The sequence below is a fragment of the Ictalurus furcatus genome, chromosome 14, assembly GCF_023375685.1.
Source record: "Ictalurus furcatus strain D&B chromosome 14, Billie_1.0, whole genome shotgun sequence".
Lineage (NCBI taxonomy): Eukaryota > Metazoa > Chordata > Actinopteri > Siluriformes > Ictaluridae > Ictalurus > Ictalurus furcatus.
The window spans coordinates 16,210,222-16,231,335 of NC_071268.1; the positions used below are offsets into that span (position 1 = coordinate 16,210,222).

General features: G+C 38.7%; 2 protein-coding genes and 2 non-coding genes across 6 annotated transcripts; all 4 read left to right on the top strand.

Moving 5' to 3' along the window:
- The first annotated feature begins 9,726 nt into the window (after positions 1 to 9,726).
- On the top strand, positions 9,727 to 15,526 carry tmpob (thymopoietin b). 2 transcript variants are annotated; one of them, XM_053640995.1, is made up of 7 exons: positions 9,727 to 9,784; positions 10,076 to 10,345; positions 10,478 to 10,595; positions 11,753 to 11,929; positions 12,313 to 12,416; positions 12,997 to 13,103; positions 13,419 to 15,526. In XM_053640995.1, the coding sequence occupies exons 2-7, from the start codon at positions 10,118 to 10,120 to the stop codon at positions 13,792 to 13,794; spliced, it is 1,110 nt and encodes a 369-aa protein (XP_053496970.1). In that variant the 5' UTR covers positions 9,727 to 9,784; positions 10,076 to 10,117; the 3' UTR covers positions 13,795 to 15,526. The 2 variants fall into 2 exon arrangements, with proteins under 2 accessions (XP_053496970.1, XP_053496971.1); XM_053640996.1 differs by lacking the exon at positions 9,727 to 9,784 and having other exon boundaries at positions 9,795 to 10,345; positions 13,000 to 13,103.
- A 65-nt stretch (positions 15,527 to 15,591) lies between these two features.
- On the top strand, positions 15,592 to 20,989 carry slc25a3b (solute carrier family 25 member 3b). 2 transcript variants are annotated; one of them, XM_053640998.1, is made up of 8 exons: positions 15,592 to 15,697; positions 16,037 to 16,186; positions 17,455 to 17,579; positions 18,242 to 18,421; positions 18,705 to 18,886; positions 19,493 to 19,665; positions 19,873 to 19,983; positions 20,426 to 20,989. In XM_053640998.1, the coding sequence occupies exons 2-8, from the start codon at positions 16,048 to 16,050 to the stop codon at positions 20,584 to 20,586; spliced, it is 1,071 nt and encodes a 356-aa protein (XP_053496973.1). In that variant the 5' UTR covers positions 15,592 to 15,697; positions 16,037 to 16,047; the 3' UTR covers positions 20,587 to 20,989. The 2 variants fall into 2 exon arrangements, with proteins under 2 accessions (XP_053496973.1, XP_053496972.1); XM_053640997.1 differs by lacking the exon at positions 17,455 to 17,579 and adding an exon at positions 17,699 to 17,826 and having other exon boundaries at positions 15,594 to 15,697.
- Positions 18,983 to 19,193, top strand: LOC128618821 (small nucleolar RNA SNORA53). Its single transcript, XR_008387839.1, has one exon. It is a non-coding gene; the product is annotated as a small nucleolar RNA SNORA53 (small nucleolar RNA).
- Positions 20,139 to 20,349, top strand: LOC128618822 (small nucleolar RNA SNORA53). The gene has a single exon (XR_008387840.1). It is a non-coding gene; the product is annotated as a small nucleolar RNA SNORA53 (small nucleolar RNA).
- Positions 20,990 to 21,114: the final 125 nt, after the last annotated feature.

Here is a 21,114-nt window from a genome sequence, read left to right on the forward strand (position 1 = left end):
ATCACATTAGCTCTTGGCTGAACAATGGTATATCCAAATGTAGAACGTCCAGCAATCAGTAAGCCAAGCTCAGCTGAAGTATTTTTGCCTCCAGATGCGTGGTGGAGAACCTGCTGGCTGCTCACACTTCTGAATGGGATTTATGGCACTCACTCTAAGCTGTGGGCGTCTCTGATGCTCTCCAATGGTCCACCAAACAAGTCTAACAGAATGAGCACGGAAAATGAGAGAGAGTGCTCTGTACTCCACTTTGACTCTGTGTGTGTGTGTGTGTGTGCCTGCCAAAACGTATACCAGACTGACACCACACACACTCTGAGAAACTCACAGGCACACACCTTCAGTGGAAAGAGGTTGGCTCACAGGCTCCCAAAGAGGGGGATATGGGAACACTAAATAATGGACAGAAGAGGGCACAGTAGCTCAAACCTGTTCCATTTAGACTCACTTTTTTAAGTGTTTATTTGATCTCTGGTTAAATGGGATTTCATGATTTCTATTGCAATTACAATTAATTGCAACCATGATTCAGGTCACTACCATTTCAGTTCAGGTCATCAAACTGTACTCATGTCACAAATACGCTGAACTGAAACAGAAGTGGAATTTTAGAGCCAGAGCTGGTAGAAACGTGTACTCACTGAGCAGAGAGAACAGAGACCTTCCCTTCCCAATAGATGTGCAGAACTGGGTGAAAAAAGCAAACAGTGTTGGCTGACCACTATCCCAAGAGATCCTAACCATAACCTCAGTGAAACCCAGCCTGTGGGTAGGTCTCCTGCCCACCTCATAAGCAAACCTCATAGCCATTTAATGGTTAAGGTGGTTTTTGAAAAACATACAATTCAGTAACACAGTAATTTACTTATTTATATAATGTGTTAATATACATTAACCTGTTAATCATTATTAATGGGCTCTATCTGTAGAAATACTTGATTTAATTTTTGTGTCAAATAACATTTATAAATAGCATTTGTTCTTTGATAATAGTATCTCATGTGAAAAGTGTGTCTCTTTCTTTCTTTCTTTCTTTCTTCTTTTCTTTTGCATTACCAATTCCTGGCTGCCATCTGTGACAGCTTTCTCTATTCTATATCTATCTATCTCTCTCTCTCTCTCTCTCTCTCTCTCTCTCTCTCTCTCTCTCTCTCTATATATATATATATATATATATATATATATATATATAAACTATTGTCACCACTGGTTATAATATAACCAGGTAAGAAAAATCTAACAAAATATTCTTATGTCATTATTTGAGTAAAATAGCGGTATTTTTCTGTATTTTTGTGTCTCTGGTTTTTTTTTTTTGTTTTGTTTTTTTTTTCATATTTTTTTATACCATTGTCAACTATATCTTTTGTAAGTCCATCTGGGTAAGAGCATTTGCTAACTGCCATAAATATGAATGTATCTTAACTGGTGGAGGATCTCAACTGTTTAGTTGCAGTATATCATGAAAATAACCCATCAATGATACAATAAACTGAAGGTAAGTGACTATTACTGGTGAAGACACATTTATTAAGTGGTGAATGTCATTTTTGTCATCTCTAAGTAAGAATAATGTCTAACAAGTGTTAAATATGTTTGTTCCCATCACATCTTATTATGTCCATTCTTGTGCTGTTTGGCCAGTTGTAGCTTGTTCTGTTCTATAAACACACAAATAAGTGACATAAAGATTTGCTCTTGGCATCGTAACATGCAAAGAGCAGTTTGGCTTCTGTGAATCCATAGAGCTCCAAGTATAACCACAGGTAATTGAACTCTGTTACCAAGAAAAGCCTTTTTTGTAGGAGAAAAACTTTGTGGTCTGCTCACTGAGACAAGTAAATGAATAAAATGTGTCATTTAACACCCTCTGTGTTACCCCATTGACCACTGGCACTTGACCCTCTCAGCACTTGGACAAACTCTGATACAGCACCTGCACTGGATTGGTTCATCTCTATAACCAGCTTTAAGTGAATGATATGTCACTTGAGAAAGAGCATAGCTTCGGTCAACCAAACCACCCAGTATGCAATCTTGCTGTGAAATTATTAAGACTGATGTCCCCAGCAAGGCCAATATTTTTTGTTCTACCACTGAACGTCGGCAATTTATCATTCAAACATCCCACTGGTTTGTGTTGTGTAGGTACTTTTGGACCACAGTTCAGTGGGTTTGATTCTGTGCCAGAGACAACATGGCCACCTTGCCAACAGACCGTTTAGAGCCCAAGCTGTGAATGCTTGTCTGAGAGTTACAGTAAATCCTTTTGCTAGCAGCACTAAGAAGTTTGGAAACCTACAAGGCTGCTGTGCCCACCCTCCCCAAACCTCCCACCACCTTTTTACTTCTTGAATCTCACTTCTATGTTCTAACTATTTTGCTCTTTACTAGACACACACATTATCAATTAGCTTCATATGGGCATACTGTTGTTCTACATAAAACATGGTTAGTCAAGTAAGTTTCTTAATGGGCACTGGAATTCAAAACTTGTGGTGCAATTTCCTAACAAGAACCCTGCAGCCAGTTGTCATAAATTAAGAATTTGAATCAAGTAGCAAGCATTATGTCTGTTTCTTGCATGGGGAAAAGTGTAACATTTATTACAGGCACCAGCAATGTCACACATCAAGTCTTTTTTTCTCTCAAGATGAGTAAGCAATAATCACCTATATTAATAATTACATACTAATTATACTGAATTTGAGGTTTTAAGATTTGAGATTGAGATTGAATTCTGACTGTGGTACAATACTCCACATGTAACCTCTGCAGTTATTGACAACTTGTAATGAGTTCTTCAGACCAAGCATTAACAGTATGTTAGGGGAAAAAAGAATTCATTTTTCTCTTGTTTCAGAAAAGAAAAGCAGGTGACATCCTATGTGGTCTGTCAAAAAGTTCTGCGGCAATTGAACCACTTGCACAAACATGTCTTGATTTTATCTAATCGTCTGCAGGGAAAACTCTTCCAGTAAACGGCTGGTTTGTTCAGCAGCCTGCCACCCAACCATACGTAAAATACACAAATATTTACTACATAATGAAGTTCCCCATCTCTACTAATTAATTCAGTGCAATAACACAACATCATATTAGAACATGTACAATAATTTCCAGTTGAAACTTGAAAAAGCTGTAGGTGAGGTAATTAACCAGATTTTGGGGGATCATGCATCATAGGTTTTACAGGTTCTCGACCTCGTCCTCTGTTGTTGAGAGGGGGGCTTGAGGAGAAGTCTGGGACACGGCACACCGAAGCTGTGTGTGCTGCCGCACAGTAAGGCCTTTTGCTGGCTGCCATGGCGTTGGCGACCGCAGAATTGCAGTGTTTACTTTAAAGCTGGTGCATAAGAGAACAGCAGACCACCGGTACTCGCCACCCGCTGGGCCCTGGGCAAATCCTACGGCTCATCTTTGTTGACAATGGCTCAGGAACCTGTCGCTTAAACAGGGCCAAGCTAAATTTAGCAACAAACTGAAAAACCTTCCTCATTCTTAAAAAGCGGTTTAAGTTTCCATTGAGAGGAGGGTTCAGTAAAGTAATACAACAGTCTGAGAGAGGTTTTTTTTTTTTTTGCTTATCTCTAATCAATATGTGAGGACCTTTTCTTTTTATTAATCAATCCTTACATACCTTCTCTGTTTCACAGAACAAAGCATCTGGAATAAGACTGAACAAGTCCTGTATATGAGAGAGATCAGATATCAAATTCTAATGTTTGTCTGCTCCATACCAACAAAACTTAAATGAACCTGATTCTGAAATAGCATGTGGTTATTTTTATGGAAGGGGTTTTAAGATTTGTCTAAGTCAGCAACAGTTGAGAAATAATGTTAGCAACTGTATTCAAGCATAATGGGTCCTATAATCATGGCATGTTGAATCAATCAGCTTAGATGACTGTTGCTGTGTAGTCTTTATAAGCCAGATCCTGTTTCTTAGGAAAGTAGGACGGTTCTGCTGGTAACGGTAATTGTGTTTGGCATCATGAATGAACACTTTGTGCCAAGCTCTGTACATTGGATCTCCAATGTGGAATTCCAGCGATAACAAGCAATAGTTACAAAAATGGAAAACGGCAAGGTAACACAGTAGGTGGGCAAAGGCATGGGCTTGCACCTATTCAATGTCTGCTAAAATGATCTGACAAAGTTCACACTGCTTTTGAATGCAACCCTGTATTGACACAAGTTGACCTTTATCAATATCTGCCAAACAAAACAGCACGATGGCTCAAATAATAATTGGACAAATAAATGGAGAAGTTGCTTGGCACACGATTCGTACAGAGGTGGGCTGCCAGGGTTCGGGAAGGGGCGTCTCACTTTCCTGAAGTGAGAGATGTTGACATCGAGGTGTGTGTCCTATAAGTACAGTTTGGACTGTCAACAGGGGAATATACTGTGCAAAGGCTGCAGGATAGGTTTTTCCATGCCAGGACAAACCTATTCAACTCATGTGAAAAACTACCATCTTTCTCTGGCCTGATACCAATGGACTGATGGTAATTAGTTATGAATAACATCCTTTGAGGAGCCTGTTGCTTTAGGGTTCGTCAAGAATAATGTCTTCACTTCTCATTTTGCACCATAGTAGAGCTATCCTTAAGAGAATATTGAGTAGCACTGCCACCTGAGCTACCAGCCAACAACTTCAACAACCTCACGTAGAGAGGTGAAATTGAGACTTATGTCATGTCACCACAATGGGTGGATGGCCATTACATACAAACAGACTTTTGGATCAGTTTTACAATAGAATATTAATAAATATTTTTTTGTTTAAAAAAAAAACAAAAACAAATTCTCTTATTTAAAAATTGTATATGAAATACTAAAACCAAAATGTGATATTTTCACATTAAAATAAACATGTAATTGTTGATTTAATTCATCTGATACTGATGTAATTGCTTTTAAAAGTCATATGATAGAACATAATGATACACAGTATACTGTAAATATATAGCCAAGTGATCAGTGTTTGTGAATAAAATCTTACACTCTGTGCACCAATAATGAACCTTTATGACTTACAGTTGAGGTCATAAGTCATAAGCTTGCATAATCTGCAAAATGTTAATGATTTTTTTTTTTAAATAAGAGAGATCATAAAAATTGCATTTTGTTTTGTTTTTTATTTAGTACTGCCCTGAATAAGCTATTTCACATAACAGATGTTTACATGTTTACACAAGACACAATAATAATTGAATTTACACAAATTAACCAGTTCTAAAGTTTACATACGCTGTGCTGTTACCTGAATGATCATTGACTGTTTTTATGTTTTGTGAGAGTTGTTCATGAGTCCCTTGTTTGTCCTGAGAAGTTAAACTACCTACTGTTCTTCAGAAAAATCCTCCAGGTCCTGCACATTCCTTGCTTTTCCAACATCTTCTGCATATTTCACCCCTTTCCAACAGTGGATACAGTATCTGATGTTGAGATCCATCTTTTCACACTGAGGACAATTGAGGGACTCATACACAGCTATTATAAAAGGTGCAAACATTCACGGATATCCCTCTTATTTAAAAAATATTATTACCATTTTGCAGATTCTACAAGGCGTATGCAAACTTACGACCTCAACTGTATGCTATTTTTGTCTTGCCATCTTGCTCCACACTTGAGGTCAACTGGTCCTGCTCAGCATTTTAATACATGCCACATCCATATTAAACATGGGAGGGTGTAATCAGGTAATCAGGTTTTTCCTTTAATTTGTCACTTATCTGTGTCTTATGACATCTTAGTTTAGCTGAGTGCAGCTAAAGATTTATTGACTTTAACATGATATTTGTTCTTGTTAATTTTTGTAAAATGTCCTTTTGTTTTTTCCTCATATCCTTAAGCATACTCTACATAAAACTCATGAAAGTATAGACATATACATTTCTGTGAATGCCATTTACAGAAAATTTACATTTTAGGACTTATGAGCAGTTTTAAAGTAAATTGTGACATTTTGACAATTATGACATCTTAGTTTAGCTGAGTGCAGCTAAAATTTAATTGTATGTTGATTTGTATTGTATTGCTGAATGGACTTTTGTACAATATTGTTTTACTTAATGAAAATGCACAAACACAAAAATGTAAAATGGACATTTATAAATATGTCATCAACTCTATAATTTATACTACTTTTCTTTTTAAAAACCATTTTTATACACACAATTATTAATAATTGCTTCTTGTCTCTCAGATACTTTTGCTGAGGGCCCCACTGTTATGCTTTAAAAGACACTTTTCTATTATTTTTGTTTTATTAGGTATTTTTCTGTATAAATGAAATACAGTAAAAGCTGAGAAGGTGCTCCTTAGAAGCTTGGCATTTTTAAAGCAGCACTGCCACCATGTTATTGGCAACACCATGCTAGAGAACCCAGTGAAGATTAAGCCCTCAATTTTATGTGGTTTGAGGCAAAATATAAGCATCAGTTCTATAAGATATAGTGCTTCCCTGAATACATATGTCAGGTCAGCGAGGTGTGCCACCTCAAACCACTCTCATAACCACAGTGAAGTGGAATGCAAAAACACCAGACAGTGGTCAAAATCAACACCCAGACACACACATATATTCTTGCTTCATTGAGTATGTGTATGCTGTGAAAGTGAGCTGTGAGGAATTGAGCCCAGCAAAGTGTAGTATTTGGTCAAAGACAGGCAGTGGAATTTAAAAAAAAAAATAACTGTACAGAGTCCAGTGACAACTCTGCTCAGACCCACATTCAACCTTTCAGTGTTATGTTCAAACATTACAATATTTCTTTTTAATTTGGTTATACATAGGAATACATTTATGACTGTGCCATATGGCTAATTATGTCTTCAAACCCAAATTTATGAAATGTCAAAAAATGTCAGCGGTTTGTAAAAAGTAGTTTCTTTTTTATTATTATTCTTATGATACTAATGGCTACTCTTAAGCTCTTCAAGTCTTAAGATTTGATTTCTATGCAATACCTAAACTCAATATGTAAAAACACATGATATTTGTTCTTTTAAATTTTTGCATAATCTCTTTTTGTTTTTTCTCATGTCCTTAAGCATACTCTACATAAATCTCATGAAAGTATAGTTACTACACTTGTCATAAAACACATAAAAAAAACTCTTGGAATGGTAAAATATGTACTTAGTTCCAACTCTAACATAACTAATATGACATTTGTGTGAATGCCAGCTCATTTACATTTTATTGCTTATGAGCAAATTCTCTATGGTATGAAGCATGCATTCATCTTCAGTAACTGCTTTACAGCATTGGATCTGGACCCTATCAAGGAGAGAATACAACATGGATGGCATATTTTTGGAAGGTGGGAGGAAACTAGAGAGCCCAGAGGAATCCCCCACACTCAGAACGTGCAAACGCTACACTGATAGTAACTTGAGCTCAGGATTGAGCCAGGGACCCTGGAGCTGTGAGGTGGCAACAGTACCTGCTGCATCAGTGATTCACCCACTGGTCTGAAGCACATGCAATTTATTACATTCAAAGCACACGTTTTTTTGCTGAATAGAATGGTTTCGTGATATCATTTTATTTATTTATTTTCTTATACATATCATATGAAATTCAGTTTTGGTGAAGGACCCTCTGTCCAGAGCTTGTTTTTATTACTGACTGAGCTTCATGATGTGTGGTAGGGTGAATCAACCTGTTTTGTGTGTGTGTGTGTGTGTGTGTGTGTGTGTGTGTGTGTGTGTGTGTGTGTGTGTGTTCAGCTTTTGCTGCTTGTCTGTGTTGCTTTCTGAATTTAGGTTCATTTGAATTAGCTTTAGTATTATAAGGCTGTATCTGGGTAAAGAATGAATGAGAGAATCTTATCATACTAATGTCACAATTTGTTAGTTTGTGTGGTGTTATTACTTATGATATGCTTATTACTGAAAATAGCCACTACTGTATGTTTCTTTTTTAAAAATATGAAATGCTTATAAAAATGCTTATTTTGCTATCTCTGAATTTAGCAATTTCCTTAGTTCTGCGTGGATCTTCATTCTAATTCTATATCCTTCTGCCATACCTGTAATGCTGAAAACGGTAAATCTTATCTTCAGTTTTTACAAGACTATGTTGTGACTGTTAAAAAGCATTAATTTAAACCCTAATCCATTTTATTAGGATATCAAAGTTTTGAAAGGTCCTTACACTGATTGACATCACTGCAATACTTCTCTTCAGAATCCTTTGTGACACCCATGAGGGAAACACTTTACTCTTTCTGTTAACAAATCCTTGGACTTTCTTCTACTTTATGCATTTTAATGAGGACAATTTCCTGAATCATGTAGATTGTACTAAAAGCTACTGGGTCTGAGATTTAAAGCCCAGAAAGCAATCTGAGCTATAACCTATTGATATATTTGACTCAGCTAATACTGATGATTCAGGAACTCGTTTTGTACAACTCACAACAACTCACAAGGAACAGAGCTGTCCTTATAGTCCACTTGCCAGTCATCTCACTCATTGTGTATCACTGGAGCATGAAGATCATATGTCTACAGTTGTGTCTAGGAGATATTATAAAGACTTATAAAGATGTAGCAGTAGATACACCATGTTCAATTCTAGCCTCAGCAACATATGAAGAAGGCCCAGCCCCTGCTTGCTCCAAAGTGCGGCTGACAGGCTCTAAATCAGTGTTCACCAACCCTCTTCCTTGAGATCTACCTTCCTCCAACCAAAATCTAACACACCTGTTTTAGTTGATCAAGAACTTCTTAAGGCAATGATTAGATGGTAGATCTCCAGGAACAGGGTTGGTGACCACTGCTCTAAACTATCCATGATTGCACCTCAGGCCCAAGGCCTTGATGATATCAGACACAAACAAAGTTACTGCTTTTACTCAAGAAGTTCATTCTCTCTTGGACAGGGTCATCAGAAAGTAGACCCCACAGTTCAAAACAAAGGCTTCTTCTGAGTGTGCTTCTTTGTTCACAAGAAAGGTGGCAGTTTCTGCCTGACACTTATATTCACAAACTTTTCTTTTTCTCCATAAAATATTAATAAAGTCTGTTAACTTGATGTGTTCACAGTAAAACAACAATATATATATATATATATATATATATATATATATATATATATATATATATATTTGAGTAAATGTGTTTTAAAATGAATGCATTTTAAGAAAAAAAATCACATGTAATAATCTGCCTAATTTACATATTTCAGTAAATCTGAAAAATATTAGAAGAGATAATTATGATATGGGACCTTAATTCTTAGCAAATTATCTGACCCTTGGCATAAACATTTCCATGTCCAAAGGTTAAAATTCCCTGACATGCTGAGCATATGATGAATGAAAAGAATCCAGACTAGCGCGCCAGCAGCCTGCCCGTGTCTCTAAACACGGTTAAGGCCGCCATCTTGAGGAACTTTCGTTTTGTTCCACACCGGCAATCCTGGGATAATAAATAACCCCGGAGATACATAAACGGTTTCGAAAGGGGGCTGTATGTTAAAATGGCTTCCCCCCCATAACATTTTATTCTGCTGGACTCGCGTCTTTTACAGCCGTCCAAACAATCTAAACTGAAGTGTTGTGTTACGGAAGGGGACGCGCGCCCCCGCGGCTTCATCGAGCCCATTGTCGCGCTCTTTGATGCGGCGGTTGGTTGTCGTTTGCTCTGCACCAATCGGGGAACGCCTTATTAAACCAAACTAGCCAATAGGCGCTGGTTTTATTTCACAGTGCCAGATAGAGGCGCGCACGGGGCATCAGGATACAGCAAACCAGTAACAGAGGTAGTTATTTGTTCTTACTTCTGTATAAACAAAGCAACGCTTTGGAACATAACTGCATGTTATTTATTAAAAGATGTGTGTTGGGCGGCGGTAAGAAGCCGCGTTGGGAAGTAAATAGTAACATTAACTGTTTTGCCGCGTAAATCTGTGAGTCTATTCAAACGCGGCGGAGCGCTCCAGCCAGTTTGACGTTTATCAACAACCGCGCAAGTTCATTAACTCTTCAAGAGGGGTGTTGTGTGACTTGCTGTTGCGCTTTATTTACTCTAAACTCAACTGGCTTTTTATTAGATCCGCCGTGTCTCCTTTGGTCTGGAAACAAGCCGGTAAAGCATGGCGGAATTCCTTGAAGACCCGTCCGTTCTCACAAAGGACAAGCTTAAGAGCGAACTGCTTGCCAATGATGTTCCTCTTCCCAGCGGCGAGCACAGGAAAGATGTTTATGTCCAACTTTACCTCAAACATCTGACCGTACTGAACAAGAAGCACTCTCCAGCCGAGACTTTCTCCAGTGACGAAGAAATAACACCGGTGATCTCTAACAGAAGTCGATCAGGAAAAGTAAGTGTGATTTTATTATTAGTTTTTTTGTTTTGTTTTGTTTTGTTTTGTTTTGTTTTGTTTTTGTTTGTTTTAAGACCCCAGAATATTCACTTCATTAATGGAGTTAATGGGTTTGCGATCAATGTGCAGAAAGCTACAAGAAAGACGGATAAGAACCGAAAAGAGGAGGTGGATGTTGCCAGTCTGACCGACAGCGAATTGAAGGATCAGCTGCTGAAGTATGGCATCAATCCTGGTCCAGTAGTCGGTAGGTTTTCTGCCCTACAGTGATTTAAAAATACTCAAAGTGCAGGTGAGATCGTGTTTCCCCAGATATTACACAACAATTCACATGAAAACAGACAATGCCTCATTAGACTTATTGTTTCTTGACTTGAAACTGTCAGCATCTTGTTTAAGATATTAAACCTTCACAGTTTGCAGTACATGCAGTCAATAGGTCCAGGAAAAATGGCTTAAAAATTTTCAAAGTGTATGGAAAAAAGAATACCAAAGTGTCAAGGAATATCACTACCAACAATGGCTACGTTTACATAGACATCAGTGTTGTGATATTAATCAGAATTTGGTAATCTTCTTCTTCTTCTTCTTATTATTATTATCAGTAGTAGTAGTAGTAGTAGTAGTATTGAGTCATGTAAATGCCGCAGTCAGATTACTCGATTCAGATTAAGACAGTATTCTGATTCACCAAATACCAATTCCCACGTCTGGAATATGACTGTTTTATTCGTAAATTTAAACACCAATTAATTCACTGAAAGGAAATATATGTGCATGCTGAGTTTGCAAGGAATTGTGGGTGCTAACAGATGCTTAGCTGTAGGCCAGGTATTTAGGAATGGCAGCTCAGGCATATTTACAACAAACATGTATAAGGGAATATTCCGATGCCTGTACGCATATAAACATTCATATAAATATTCAGAATAAGGTTGCACACCGAACATAGACCTTAAACGGAATTTGATTTGTATGTAAACGTAGTCAGTAAAGCCGTAATTCAGAAATGGGGTAAATATAAATATATGTTGCCAGAGTCTTGAAGAAAAATAACTGGGACAAAACTGTCAACTAATGTATTTACATCACATTCAGACTAATCTTTTGGTTGTTGATAACATGCACTCTCTGATACTTTTGACCCTTAAAAAATAAAGGAACTTGCATTAAATATCTTGTCTTCTTCAAAAATGGTTGAATCTTTTTTTAGGTAAGCATTTACAGATTTTTGCTCTCGCCTGTATGTTACTGTATTCATAAATTTACTCCAATAGAGTATTTACTTCAGTTAATTTTTATTTGCTATATGGCAAAGCAGGAGTGGTTGTGTGATCTTATTATTATTTTTTTTTTATTCATTTTTGTTTGTTTTGGGGTTTTGTTTTTGTCCATATGCAACAGCATCAACTCGTAAACTTTATGAGAAGAGACTTCAAACACTGTTGGATCAGCCTCCTTCAGAGATCAAACCACCTGAACCCGAGACTGCAGTTCCAGAGACGGTACCTGTGAAGGCAGACGGCAGTCAGAACGGCAGCACACACACTGTGGAGGATCAGTACAGTGACCAGGAAGAAGGTAGTAATATTCTGGGCTATTTTGCGTGTATACTAATAAATGTAGTTTCTCCTAAATTCACAGTTGTGGAATAACTGCTTATTCAAAATGAACAGAAAGGCACAGTGATTGTTTATTATGCTTCTCCTATAATGAAACAGGAAATGCAGATTTTAAACATTTATTCATGGATGTAGAACAGATAAGATTCTTCTCACTCTATCATATAATAAATCCTAAATGAGTATGGAGAGACTATAAGAAGTATGCTGAATTGAATAATCCAAACAGTTAATAGCTTAAAGATGGTTAGTTGTTTAAAAAAAATGTCTTTTTTTTCGTGCATTTGTCACTTAGATTTCCTTGATTTTCCATTAATTTATTTCTGCCGTTATTGTTTGTAGATGTTGAACCAGTACCAGAGCCAGTTCCTGTAGCACCAAAACCTGTGAGAAGCAGAGGAAAAACCCCATTGACCACCAGGACAAGCAGCCGACACAGCAGTAAGGTAAAGTGTGGCACAATATTAGTGGATAATTAATTGCCGTAGTACCCCAAAACTGCTAGGAATTCATAAACCACTAGAAATTTAAAATACCATCTGTAACATGATATGAAAGTTTCTCAAAATAACTTTTTCTTGTTTGAAAACGGTCTGTACAGGTTTTAAGTTGTCTGTACAGAATAAAGTGGAAATTACTCAGTTATGTAGGCAGTTCTTATGTTAGGTGGTAATTCCCCAGTTCTTGGACAGGATTTCGTCATTATGCAGTACATGGCTTGTTATTGTTATAGACAGTGACTGTGTTCAAAACTGAACAAGCGATCTGGTTAAAGTGAAAGAACAGTGTGTAAGGCCACAACAAACCATGCAGGTGTTTTATGTTAGTTCTATCTTTAATCTTAAAAGCAAAAGCAAGTGATTGAGAATTTGACTGCAACCCTGTACTTCTTTGTTCTCTTTGTGTTTTACAGATAAGCAACCTTTGAATTACCTCTCTAATGAGTCTGTGTTATTTGATACTATTGTTCCATTAGACCACAGGGCCAATGACTGACTTGAATATACAATTTGTAATTTTTTTTAGCAGGTAGAGGAGACAACAGCAGTTCACGAGCAGTCATTTTCTGTGGACAGAAGTGACCTTTTAAAAGAAATATTCCCTAATGAACCTCTTACACCCACAGGCATTAGGTGAGTATAAATCTTAAGATTACTTCAGACTGAACACATCCCTATTTACAGTTTGGTTTAGATTAGTGGACTTCTCCAACATAAATAAAATTGTTAACACATAACACATGTACAAGTTTAAATTGATTTGTGTACAAAGTAACAAAGTAATCCAAATCAACCAACCATGATGATGAATTTAAACATACTAGATTGCTACAGTAAATTCAATATCACACCTTGTGCAAAGTAATCGAGTCAATATTACCAAATTTATGGATTTAAAAAAATATTTTAAAAGCATTATGGCTCACACTATCTGTTACTTGTGTACAGTGCTACCTGTCGGCGGCCTATCCATGGGGCAGCTGGGCGTCCAGCGAGGCCGCTTGACCTCTGGCCAGAGGAGTCTCTCCTACAGCAGCGTGTGTTCACAACCACCAAGTCATCACTCACACACAGTCACAGCATCCCATCACATGCTCCATCATTCTCTCCACCGTCTGAGCTGCGTCCACGCCGTCGCTCTTATGCCATCTGGCTCAAACTGCTGGTGTTCCTCCTGCTGGCTGCCTCACTTTACTATGTCTTTCAGAATGTGAGCAATGAGCAGATCGACTCCTGCATGCTCTTCTTACAGGACAGGGTGGTTACACCCTTCCTAACTGTTATTGGTGTTATTAGTCAGGAAGATAATTCTGGGAGTGAGTGAATGCATCTTCTCCCAGGGTGTGCATGAGCTGTCTCTATTTTCAGACTTGTGCCACATCCCCATCTGATAGATTGGAGAATCAACATATTGTCAGGGTGTGTGTTATAATTATTTCAGTCCAACTTCTCAGTCATGTCCAATTGTGTGTTTTTAATTAGTCCTTAAACTGTGTGAACTGTTTTTATTTTTCATCTTGCCTTTTGTTTTTACTGTTTTGTAGCAGGTCATCAGGACAGGAAGAAATAGTGATTTTTGTAGCCTTGTATCATGATGAAACAATTGCCACTATGTTTGCCTGTAGCGCTTCTAGACATTCTCCATTACGAAACAGATTTGTTTTAGATATCAACAAAATGCTTTTCTAAGGGGCATTAGTGTTGTGTTAATCAGAGGCATTGAAGCTCATCACAATGTGAGTTTAAAATATTGGGGCATGCTAAAAAGTACTATTTTGTGTGCAGTGGATTTTTAGTAAAGATTACTGTATGTACATACATTTTTACTGTGCAGGTTAATTTGAATATGTTATCAGAATAGCAAAGACAGCTTTGGTAATTGTATCTTTATGTTTCTGTCTGTGTGTGTGTATAGTAGCATGGAAATGTGCCCAAACTACTGGTTCTTCATCAGACTGGCTGGTTAACATTTCTACACTCTCTGCTCTACTCTCAGGTTATAGACGTGATTTTTATTCATTGATGCATGACTGGTTTTGTGTTAGGTGACGACTCATCATGTATGTTATCTATCTGTATTGTGAAAGTATACTTGTCAAATGCTATAAGTCGTCATAACACAAACTTTAACCGGCCTGCCTGTTTTTTCGTATCTGGGAAAAACACTGGTTATCATCTAGGTGAAATATTTTCTCTGCTGCAGCTGAAAACAAAGTCAGAAGGTCACATTTGTGTCTGTTGGACAAGCATGAAGTAGTGTAGAAACTTTTAGTTCAAATAAATACAATTTCAGTAAATGTTTGTTCTAAAGATTGCAATTTTTTTATTATTTGTATTTTACTACTTGGATTTGAAAATGTTTATGCTTTTTAACTGCAATATTTTTCTAAGGTTTTTTTTTCCTTCTAAAAATACCTTTTTAAAGACAGGCAAATAGTTCAGTGGAATGGAAGGTGCTAGTAAATTGCAGCAAACATTTAAGTTTAAACCTGCTGTCTGAAAGGCAGAAAGTGTTTTTTAAAATGGAAATAAATTTTGCACTTTGTCACAGGGCAGCTAATAGGATCTAATGGTTAACTGGAACGTTTCATTCTGGATGAACTGAGTGTTTATCAATTGTTAATTACAATAATTGTGCATAATAAAAATAAGAAAGACAGCTGAACTCTTATTTTATGTTTTCTATTATTAAGTTTAGTTTAAATGAACTGTTTTGTTCTGTTGGTATGATAATAAGGTCCATATTTGTCATGCATAAGAAGGTGAACCTATGATTATTCCCCTACCATATATCCAATAGTGTGTACAGTTGTGTATAGTGGCTCTTGGTAAAGCATGTCAGAAACGTGAGTCTACACTCATTCAGTTTGTTTGACCTTCATCGGCAGTAAAGTCCGCAGCAGCAGCAGGCTGTCTAATGTTATAAATGTTTGTAAATTCTGTATTATGAACTGGGATTTTGGACCACATTCCTGCTCTGCGGCTTTGAGGTTAAGTACAGCAATAAACTACATTTTGGTACATTGTTTTTATATATAGTATTATATATCAGCATTATAATATTCTAATGAGGCTCCGCCTGTCGTCAAATATGATTGGTCAGGGTGGTATGTGACGTGTCACTTCCGCTACTCTGAGACGGTTAGACGACGCCGGTACTGTGCAGGAGCTCTCTATGAGCGGCCGGTAGAGGAGGACCTAGGCGCCATTTTGCGACGTGTTTAAACGTAAGGACTTTTTAAACATAATGCCGTTTTTTTCTTGTTTCTTTTGACATTTTTCATAGGTTATCTACACTGTTGCGTTTTGTGTCTATTCCGCTTGTCCTTAAAATAAATTTTTACTCCAGGAGGCCGTTCATTCTGAGTGACCTGCCTAACAGGCTAATGCCGAAGTGCCGCTAAGCTAACGGCTTGTCATTGAAAAGTGTAATGTGGAGAATAAGACTCCTAGTTCGATAGCTGGCTATTTATATATTTTATTTTATTAAAGTTGGTCATTGGGGTGGTGTTTACTATATTTCTACCAATGACTAGGTTTTATCTAATTTGTGCTTTTACGTTTAGCTACCAATAAAATGTATCCCAGCACGCTGCTACACCTGGCCCGGGCAAATCCCTTCAGCGCACCACTGTTCACTCTGCAGAAAACGGAGGAGTCCTCACGGCCAGCCGCTAATGGACAGACCCGCAGCCTGGCAGCAGCTTCAGTGGCTGGTGGGTTGCTAGAAATGTCGAGGTTTAAACTTCTACAAAGATAATGTAGTATTTTTTTTTTTCTTCATTTTTTCTTACTGCTGCTAATCGATAGCTTGTAGCATAGCCACTGTTGGTCAGTCATTGTCAGCTCTATCTAGTTAGTTCTAGTAGTTAATGGAGTATGATGATTAATTTCCTCATCAGTCCTGTTCTTTCACTATTTTTGTTTTTAATGGCTGGATTATTGCTTCAGTGGACTTCCATGGCACTGGAGGTCGCAGTTAAAAGGTCAGAATGTTAGCAAGCTAAGTTAGCTTACTAAATCGACATGAGCTAGCGTAGCGTTAGCAAGCTAGTTAGCCTGAGTGGCTAGATTGCTCAATACCTTATTTTCCCCATTCGCTTCCCTTTAACTTGTTGGTGTATGCTGCGTTTATCGATTCGTGGGATTTTAATGTTTTTGACTGCCTGGATTTTGTTTTTTTTTTGTCAGTAATATTCCAGGCCTGGTTGGGATTTCCGTGGAGGGCAGTGAAGGACAAAGTTGGGTCAACTTAGTGTAATAAAAATCTGGGGGAAAGTTCATTATATGCTTCTACTCGTTTACCAGTAACATTTAATTTGACATGCAGCCAATAAATGTGAAATAATATTAATAATAATATTAGTGTGCGCTAGCGAGTACATCGCGTTCTCACTAATGCGCACTAGGCACATGACCACCGCGCAACACCATCGGCTCCTGTCGATATTTATCACCTGTACTGTAGTATAACTCTGTAGTATACTTATATACTGTAGTTAGTGGATCTTCTGGAAACCCTATTCCCCCTTCTTTTTATCACAGCAGCTTAAAATGTATGTCCCATAGAAAAACAATACAAATGTAACGATTCTTTCAGATTCTCTTTTGGATATTTTAGTTTTCTAATGTGATGTAGTCTAAGGCATTTTACAATAGGAAGTAAAGGTGAAATGTTTGAAAATCAATCTAAAAATGGTTGAAGGGGTCAGGAATTTTAAAGGGCAAAGAGTTTGTGTTGGTAATGCCCTCTCTGTGACCTCCCCATCCGTGGAGTCATATAAAACACATGGGATATGCATTCAATCTGTTTAGTTTATCTAAAGTCATACAGATGAAAGTTTATTTTAACAAAGCTGGGAATTTAGTTTATGACCTTAATCACTAATATTGAAGTGTGCTCTCGGTATCTCGCCATTTCACTAATTTCCATCAAGACATTGTGTGAAGTGTCCAATGATTGTAATGTCGTGTTTCTCTTCAGAGGGAGACAGCTGTGAGTTTGGCTCACAGAAGTATTTCATCCTGTGTGGCTTCGGTGGGATTCTGAGTTGTGGCACCACACACACAGCAGTGGTGCCGCTCGACTTGGTTAAATGCAGGCTGCAGGTCCGTTTGTGTACGACTGCTGGAGTCATGTGGAGTGTGTGACCCCGGCACTTACCCAGCATGTTACATATTGTGTTGTGATGCATGAGCATGTGTGTGTTGTGTTCTTCATATAACAGACTCTGGTGATAGCTGTGAGTTTGGTTCATCAAAATACTACGCACTCTGTGGCTTTGGGGGCATCTTGAGCTGCGGTATCACACACACAGCTGTTGTGCCCCTTGACTTGGTCAAATGTCGGCTTCAGGTCTGTATCACTTTTGAGAAACAAAAGTTTAGCTAGTTGTAGATAGTCGTTATCCATTTTAAGCAGGCATGAACAGGAGAACTTTATTTGTATATGCCTATTGTATTTTTTTTTTTTTATAACGGAATGTTGAACAATTTAACTCTGACCCTTTTTGGGTGCTTTGTGCATTATGTTAAAAGTTGTTTGGTTCTCTTCATGCCTTCTTACAATGTGATCATTCTACTGATGTCAAGGAAACAAACCAAAACCTAACTTTTTATTGTTGTCATTTTGGTTTGCATGTAAATCTTATGTTCAACCTGAGAACATGGAGTGCACTCATTATAACCAACCATTTCACAGAATGAAAGTGACCTTTCGTGTTTCTGTATGTGCACAATGAGCTGCTCCACTAATTGAACGTCTCATTTAGGTGGACCCTGCAAAGTACCGGAGCATCTTTACTGGGTTCTCAGTCACAGTCAGGGAAGACGGTGTGCGGGGACTCGCTAAGGGATGGGCGCCCACTTTCATCGGATACTCCATGCAGGGTCTCTGCAAGTTTGGCTTCTATGAGGTGTTCAAGATCCTGTATGGGGACATGCTTGGAGAGGTGGGTTCCCCTGATGTCACAAACTAGTCTCAATACGAATCTATTCAGACAGATGGCAGATGTAGATCACTAAAGGGAAAACATGCAGGTGTGAAGTTTCAGTGTATTGTCAGAAAGTGTTCGTTTTCACCGTATGTTCGTAGGCGAGATTGTTCTTTAAAATTTACCCAAATGCTCAGTTCTAATGAGTGGTCATGTTAGCCTGCTTGCGTCAACGTAGAAATTTTCTACTAGTGTTCTCTTAGCAGGCCACAGTTTAATATTCCTTGTTCTGCTCAAACAGGAAAATGCCTACTTGTGGAGAACTTCTCTGTACCTCGCAGCCTCTGCTAGCGCAGAGTTCTTTGCTGATATAGCTCTGGCCCCTATGGAGGCGTGCAAAGTGCGCATCCAAACCCAGCCTGGCTATGCCAACACCCTGAGGGAGTGCGCCCCCAAGATGTACGCAGAGGAGGGTATCTGGGCGTGAGTATCCCTTTCTTTATTTCCAAAGACTTGTGGGTTGTTCATTAAATTAACATGGAGCAAGTGTTGGGTAAGATTTTGGAGGCAAAATCACTGCACATGCTCCTTAGATCCACCTCTGGGGAGTCTTCTAGCTCGGAGTGTCACAGCTCCAGGATGGGGGCTCCCAACAGCTTTTCTGGCTGGACAGTTGGAGGTGCTTGAGTCATTGGCATGTGAGAGCAATCTACCTGCTCCTTCAGCCCAGTTTCTGCCCTGGCTCCCATAGTGGACATCACCAGGGTAGACAAGCTGGAGGGCGGACAGCATAAACTTTCTTCCACCAAGCATTCTCTTTTAGATAAAGGTGTTAAAAAGATTGAAATAGAGTCAAACCCCATCTAGAAATGCAGTTATCACTTTGTAGTTCAAGAACCATACTATCTTATTAAGGCAAATTGCTGTATTTATATTTGTTTGATGGCTTTAACTTATAGCTGTCAAGCACTGATTTGGCTGGACAGTGCCATTTTATATTTTATTGTATTGCCCTCCACTGCCTCAGTGGTGCAGCACTGGCTCCAGATTCCAGTGTAGTAAATGCATATATAAATGTTCCTTTTGCAGGTTCTACAAGGGTGTGGTTCCCCTGTGGATGAGGCAGATTCCCTACACCATGATGAAGTTTGCCTGCTTTGAACGCACAGTTGAGATTCTGTACAAGTATGTGGTGCCCAAACCCCGCAGTGAGTGCAGCAAGCCCGAGCAGCTGGTGGTCACCTTTGTGGCTGGTTACATTGGTAAGTTTGGCTGATCACAGCCGTGTTACAGCGCTACACGGACTAGGCTCGCAGCGTTGTGGTGGGTTTTTTTGGCAATCACAACAAATAAACAACTAAAATGAGCTTAAATCTTAGTGTACCACAACTGCTGTTTTGTGTTATTAAAGGGCAGGTGTGAAGATGCATTTGAATATTGACTGCTGTGGTTTTAATCTTCCTGTGTAGCTGGTGTTTTCTGTGCCATTGTGTCACACCCTGCTGACTCTGTGGTGTCTGTGCTGAACAAGGAGAAGGGAAGCACAGCAACTCAAGTGCTGAAGAAGCTTGGGCCAATGGGTGAGTGCTTTGTGCCCAGTGTTAACATTTCACATTTGAGTACATGTATACCATCAGGATGTCTGCCTGATTGGAAAAAATAATTTTATTATTTGCAAATTATGTAATGTAAACTTTTGATATTATGGGTGGGGTCGGGGGTGTTTTACATGGATCACACGCTCCTTAGATCCACCTCTGGGGAGTCTTAAAGCTCGGAGTGTCACAGCTCCAGGGTGGGGGCTCCCAGCAGCTTTTCTGGCTGGACAGTTGGAGGTGCTTGAGTCATTGGCGTGTGAGAGCAATCTACCTGCACCTTCAGCCCAGCCTCTGCCCTGGCTCCCATAGTGGACATCACCAGGGTAGACAAGCTGGAGGGCGGACAAGAACTTTTAGTGTTAACATGGAATGTGTAGACTTTAGTGCTTGTTTCTGCTGACTTTGCTCCCTTTTTCCCCCCTAGGTGTGTGGAAGGGTCTGGTGGCCCGTATCATTATGATCGGTACCCTGACCGCCCTGCAGTGGTTCATCTATGACTCTGTGAAGGTATACTTCCGCCTGCCCCGCCCTCCTCCACCCGAGATGCCAGAGTCTCTGAAGAAGAAGCTGGGTCTCACAGAGTAGAGAACTGCTCATTCCCCTGTCCATCACGTTCCCTCCTGTTTTCTATATTTAAGCTCCCACTGCTACACTGTTCCTCCCAGGCTGCTGCTTGTCTCAGTCATCTGGACACTGAGAGGGATTTCCTCCATGTGTAGAGGTTTCATTTAGATTATGACGAGTGAATTCCATCTGATTTTAAACTGTTTGTCAATAGTATGATTTAAAAAAGCGATCTGGATATTACAGGTGCAAAGCTGTCTCTGTTCGGTTGTCATTTTGCACATACTTTCCTCAACTACAAGAATAACTGATATCCAGTCCCAAAAGTATTCCATGTTCACACACTGACTCGGAGTACAGCAGTGCATCGTTTGGATATTCATCAACTAACAGGGATGAAATAAAGAATGTCCAAATAATATTACATTGTCTTGAACTCCTTCAATTATGGGTTGTTTTGTCTTTTTTTTTTTTTTTTTTTTTTTAAAAACTAACTAAACTAAGATTTAGCACTTTGTTTGTTTAATGGGGATGTGGTTACAATCCACT

What these genes read in the sequence shown, in the direction of transcription:
- tmpob (XM_053640995.1), top strand. Translation starts at nt 10,118, where the DNA reads ATGGCGGAATTCCTTGAAGACCCGTCCGTTCTCACAAAGGACAAGCTT. An exon ending in GTACAGTGACCAGGAAGAAG is followed by an intron (nt 11,930 to 12,312) that starts GTAGTAATATTC and finishes TATTGTTTGTAG; the next exon opens with ATGTTGAACCAGTACCAGAG. An exon ending in GCAGCCGACACAGCAGTAAG is followed by an intron (nt 12,417 to 12,996) that starts GTAAAGTGTGGC and finishes AATTTTTTTTAG; the next exon opens with CAGGTAGAGGAGACAACAGC.
- slc25a3b (XM_053640997.1), top strand. Translation starts at nt 16,048, where the DNA reads ATGTATCCCAGCACGCTGCTACACCTGGCCCGGGCAAATCCCTTCAGC. An exon ending in GGCAGCAGCTTCAGTGGCTG is followed by an intron (nt 16,187 to 17,698) that starts GTGGGTTGCTAG and finishes TTCATATAACAG; the next exon opens with ACTCTGGTGATAGCTGTGAG. An exon ending in GAAGAAGCTTGGGCCAATGG is followed by an intron (nt 19,984 to 20,425) that starts GTGAGTGCTTTG and finishes TTTCCCCCCTAG; the next exon opens with GTGTGTGGAAGGGTCTGGTG.